Source organism: Peromyscus eremicus, chromosome 15 (assembly GCF_949786415.1).
Source record: "Peromyscus eremicus chromosome 15, PerEre_H2_v1, whole genome shotgun sequence".
In the NCBI taxonomy this organism is placed as follows: Eukaryota; Metazoa; Chordata; class Mammalia; order Rodentia; family Cricetidae; genus Peromyscus; species Peromyscus eremicus.
The window spans coordinates 92,161,397-92,166,898 of NC_081431.1; the positions used below are offsets into that span (position 1 = coordinate 92,161,397).

Genomic DNA, 5,502 nt, shown 5'->3' on the forward strand with positions numbered 1-5,502 from the left:
CTCCTCTGGAATGATCAGATAGAGGGCTGTAAAATCTGAGCAAATGTTAGCCAGAATGCCTTGTTAGCTCAAGAAAGTAAAACTTTGGGGACCACAATCTTTCACTTTGAAGAAGACAAAGTCCATGAAAAGAGGAGATAAGAAATAGAAAACCGCTCCTCCGCGTCGTTGCCCGCTCGGCACGGCCGCCTCCAACTGTCTCCGCGTGGCACAAGCCTGGAGCCGTGCTCTTCCCCCGGCGGAGGAGGCGGTAGAGACAGCGGCGGCTGCAGGCAGGGAGTGGCTGCGAGCGGCGGCCGCGGCAGCAGCAGCGGGCTCCATGGAGAAAGGCGGCGGGCGCCAGAGCAGAGGCGGCGCTCCTACCGCTGCGCCCGGGCTGCAGTAACCCGCGTCCCGCCTTGCCGTCCGTGTCCCCGCCGGCGCCCGAGCTCCGCAGTGACCGTCCTCGGCCCGACTCCCCGGCGGGGTGGCGGCGGCCGGGTCCCGACGGCGGCGGCCGGAGCAGCGGCGGCAGCAGCAGCAGCAGCAGGAGCAGGAGCAGCAGCGGGAGCCCGGCTCTAGGATGAAGTTCAAGCCCAACCAGACGCGGACGTACGACCGCGAGGGCTTCAAGAAGCGGGCGGCCTGCCTGTGCTTCCGCAGCGAGCAGGAGGATGAGGTGCTGTTGGTGAGTAGCAGTTGGTACCCAGACCAGTGGATTGTCCCAGGAGGAGGGATGGAGCCAGAGGAGCCCGGCGGTGCTGCTGTGAGGGAAGTACATGAAGAGGCTGGAGTCAAAGGAAAATTAGGCAGACTCCTGAGAATATTCGAGAATCGAGACCGGAAGCATAGAACATATGTCTATGTTCTGACAGTCACTGAAATATTGGAAGACTGGGAAGATTCTGTGAATATAGGAAGGAAGAGAGAGTGGTTCAAAGTAGAAGATGCAATCAAGGTTCTGCAGTGTCATAAGCCTGTCCACGCAGAGTATCTGGAAAAACTAAAGCTGGGGTGCTCGCCAACCAATGGGAATTCCACCATCTCTTCCCTCCCGGACAGCAACGCCTTGTTTGTGACTGCTGCTGCACAGCCCCCTGGGGTGCTGTCCAGTGTAAGATAGAGCTGGGGAACGCCCCCCCCCCCCCCCCGTGTCCTGTCATGATGTCACAGGGAGAGGCTTTTTTACTTTTCTTCTAACACATATGACTGCTACTGGCAAATTCTGAATCTGCCATGCAGGGATTTCAAATAATTTGCATGTGTTTCAGATGCTTTCAAGTCTTTTAAAGTAAACAACAAAATAGCATAAAAATATTTTAAGATGCCAAAGCCATGTAGGATTTTTTTAGAGCCTTAATTATAACCTTCCACCCCATTACTTGGGTTTTCATTTTTTTATGACCCACCCCCCACCCCCACTTTGTCCACTTGACATCATTCTGTGGTTTATTTTGCCTGGTCTTATTAAATAAGTTGTTGGGTATGTATTTTCACACACACACCATTTTTTTCTTAGAGTATCAAATAGTCACCAGATCTTTGTGTTGGGAATTAATGAAGAGATCCTCAGTATTTAAAGATATATCCACCCCAAAGCTTGTTTAAGAGGGTCCTAATCTCCATTTGTAAACTACAGATTTGGGCTGTTGCCTTTGACAAAGTATTTCAATTCACTATTTCCAAGAATTTGAATGTTCACAGCCAGTACTGTCACCGTCAACCTACTAGGACCGTTTCCTCTAACACTGTAGTGATTCAGTATAAAATACAAAGAGCTCGTCATCCTAGGGAAATACTGTCAGCAGCTTGCATGTGACTGAGCGCATCTCATCCTGAGAACTGTATTTATAGACGTTTATTAGCATGCCGAGTTGTCAGTTCCCTCTGTAACCCTTTGAACATAGGATATATTAAGGCCACATTTCCTTCAATGAAGATTGCTCTTTTTTTTTTTTAATTTAGTGACATCTCTTTAGTGATTGTTAAAACAATCAATTTACCACAGGATTCGAATCTAACCTTGAGTCCCAGTCAGTGATGACTGTCACGGCTAAATAAAATGGCCATTCCTGTTCTTCGCTGTTCCAGGCCTAAGACAGGGCGCATCTGAATCTCTCCTGTTGTCTGAGTGTCAGTGAGTGGTCTGTCCTGTAAGTTAACTGTAGGGGACCCAGAATGTAGGAGCCATCCTGTGAAAGAGAACCTGGTCTGGAACTCGTACACTTCCTCCAGGTCGGAAGTGACAGGGGAGGGGAAAGCTTCACAGATGTGGGATGAGGAAAAGATCATTCTTTATGTACCCATCATTAACCTTTTGTAAATACTCTCACTGGCAAGCATAAAACAGGGAACCTATTAAGACCTTTTTCTGTAACTTGTTAACCTCTAAAATGTAATCACTGCTGAAATGGTCCTTACGTGTAAGGAAAACTGGTTCTGAAAATGAGATCTTGTGCCACAAACGCAGCAGAACTAAATAAAATTGTTAGTTTACAAAAAAAAGAAAGAAAAAAAGAAATAGAAAACCCCTTTCAAGTTGATTAAGACTTGATACTTTGATACACAAGGGTAAACTCCACCAGAAGGTAGACAAAGGGACCAAAGAACCCAGACTGGCTATGCTGCTGAATTTCCCAGTTAACTCCAGTATCAGAGTGGTCAGTGTCAATGCAAAGATATCTCTAAAACAGGCAGAAGCAAGTTATCCTTGACATGACAAAATACTGACAGGGAGCATGTTTATCTTTATCTGAGCTTAGCCATGATATAGTAAACCCTAGAACAACCTAGTACCATAGCCTAGTGCTTCCTATAGTGCCTATTCTTCTCCATCACATATCCTACCATGAGGAAATGTTTTTGTTTCATTGTGGATTTTTTTCAAGTTTCTATTATTATGTTTGGATGTTTAGAAAACCTCTCTTTTTCTCTTTCATTAGACTTATATTAGAGCATAACACAAATTGCTAAATAGTCTTATTAATAAAAAGCCCAGAGCCAGATATTGGAGTTAAAGCTGAAATATCAGAGAAAAAGAACAAACCACAGCCAACCTCACCTCACCAACTCCTCAGCCAATCCTGTTTCCACGAATCCTCAAATTAAAAGCCTCTGAGTCCTCACCCCTGAGGGTCTCAGTTGAATTGCTGCTTAGTTCCTGTCTCCTCATGCCTTATATACAGTTATCCACCTAGTCATGCTATTTTCTGGGATTAAAGGCATGTGTGGTTTCCAAGCAAAGACACGAGAACTCAAATGCTGAGATTAAATACGTGTGCCACCACTGCCTGACTCTGTTCCTAGTGTGGCCTTGAACTCACAGAAATCCAGATGGAACTCTGCCTCCCAAGTGCTAGGATTAAGGGTGTGTGCCCCAATTGTCTGGCCTCTATGTCTAATCTAGTGTCTGGCTCTGTCCCCTGATCCCCAGATAAATAAATAGGATACACAATGTATCACTACATTAGAATTTCTCTCTATCCTGTTACAGAAATCCTAAATGGTCTTAATAATAAAATCTGGAGCCAGACATTTGGATAAATGCTGAAAGATCAGAGAAAACAAGCCACAGCCACTTCTCACCTTGTCAGCTCCTCTGCTAATTCTGTCTCCATGAATCCTCAGACTGAATACCTCTGAGTCCTCGGCCAAAAGGGTATATCCTTCCTGTCTCCTCCTGCCTTATATGTCTTTCTCCTCCCAGCCATTTCATTTCCTTCCTAGTGCTGGGGTTCATGGCATGTGTGTTTCCCCAAACTGGTAGCAAAAGCATGAGATCTCAAGGACTGGGATTAAAGTTATGTGACTCCCAACTACCAGGATTAAAGGTATGTGCCACCACTGCCTGGCCTCTATGTTTAATCCAGTGACTGGCTTTATCCTCTAATCCTCAAGCAAGCTTTATTTGATACACAATATATCATAATACTATCCTCCTTGCCTTATACTTTAAATTTTAATTAGTCTGGTACACTTGGTAGTTTTCCTGTAATTCCTTCAAGTTCAGTGCTTAGCTTTAAATTTCCTTCATCAAACTGTATTCTCTCCATGGAAACATTCATGTATATACAAAGATTTTCTCTCATGGACTTCTATTTACATCTACCTATTTGCCCAATATTCTCATTTTAGTTATCATTTCAAAACCACTTTTTCAGCCATGGTTGGATGCCCTTATCAAGTTCTCTTTATCATTTTATGGTATAGACTACATGAAGCCAAGACGCTTGGCCTTCTTGGTCAGTTTTCCTCTGAAATAACTTCTGTTCATTTGTTTTTCTGCCTCTGCCTGCTATTGTGTAATCTGTCTGTTTTCTCCTAAAAAATCTAAGATGCACCAAGTCAGAAATCATTATTACATGGAGTACAGAGTTTCTTTCCAGAAGTGATACCTGAAAGTTGAAGAAGACTACTCAGTTGAGCTATTGTGGCTTCACTCATGGCCTGAGGTATGTCTGCTTCTCTTGCTGACTGTCTCAGGCCACTGTATTTATATGAGCTACATTCTTAGAGAAGGACACATTTTAAGTCACACTGCTCCAGACTTAGTACCCATGCAACCAAAAATTGACTTTTCTCATGGATGTCCATAATTGTTGTCCTATAGGAACATAATAAATTATCATGAGTGACAAATGAAAAAAAAATGCTGTACTGTAATTGCCACTGAAGCTATCAGTCTCCTCTACTTCAGATCTGAAGAGTAGCAATTGTTTCCACGGTGCTACCAGATAACAGTTGGTTATTAATCTGGAAGACTTGAATCCTCTGGTACTGGGTTAATTGGAAACTCAGGAATATTCCAGGACAACAGAGAATTTTTCAGGCAACAAGAATTATATTCACCTAATAAAAAAGGGCAACTTATAAACAGTTCTTACTATGAACTTAGATATAAACCTGGGTTTGTTCTTTCCAAAGTTTTCTCTGTATTCTGTGCTCCAGATTTCAGGATGTTTTTTTACATTTATATCATATATAACCCCCAAGGAGTTTCCATGTTCTGAAATATAAGCAAAATTCACCTATGAATTTTTAAAACTATATAATTTTACTGGATACTAATGTCACAATTTCATTTATAAGTAATATCATAAGCTCACTGTGTACTCATAATTAAGGTAGCCAAATGGAACTTAGAGAATTTAGAGAATGAGCAAAAATCAACAAAAGATCAAACAAAGGATCATGAAAGAAGTGAATGATTGAAGAACAGTTCTTAAATATATTCATGAAAAAAACACAGTGAAAACAAACTACATTAAATCTGTCATCTCTTCATTTTTCAGTATCTATTATTAATATTTGATTTCAATGTCTCGATGACTTTCTTTTCCTAGTGTATGTCTTTTATAATAATAATATTTTATTTCCATTATGAATAAATATTTATTAATTATTTTGGATTGTTTTATGCAACATATTAACAAAAGTGAAATTATTATATTCATTTATACTGAGCAAATTTCTCATATTAAGATATGATCAAGTTTAGTTTGAGCTAAATTTTATCATTTATTT

General features: G+C 41.9%; 1 protein-coding gene across 1 annotated transcript; it reads left to right on the forward strand.

The window, feature by feature from the left end:
- The first annotated feature begins 447 nt into the window (after positions 1-447).
- Positions 448-1,102, forward strand: LOC131925083 (diphosphoinositol polyphosphate phosphohydrolase 2-like). The gene has a single exon (XM_059280341.1). It carries the CDS (start codon positions 563-565, stop codon positions 1,100-1,102), a length of 540 nt encoding a protein of 179 aa, XP_059136324.1. The 5' UTR covers positions 448-562.
- Positions 1,103-5,502: the final 4,400 nt, after the last annotated feature.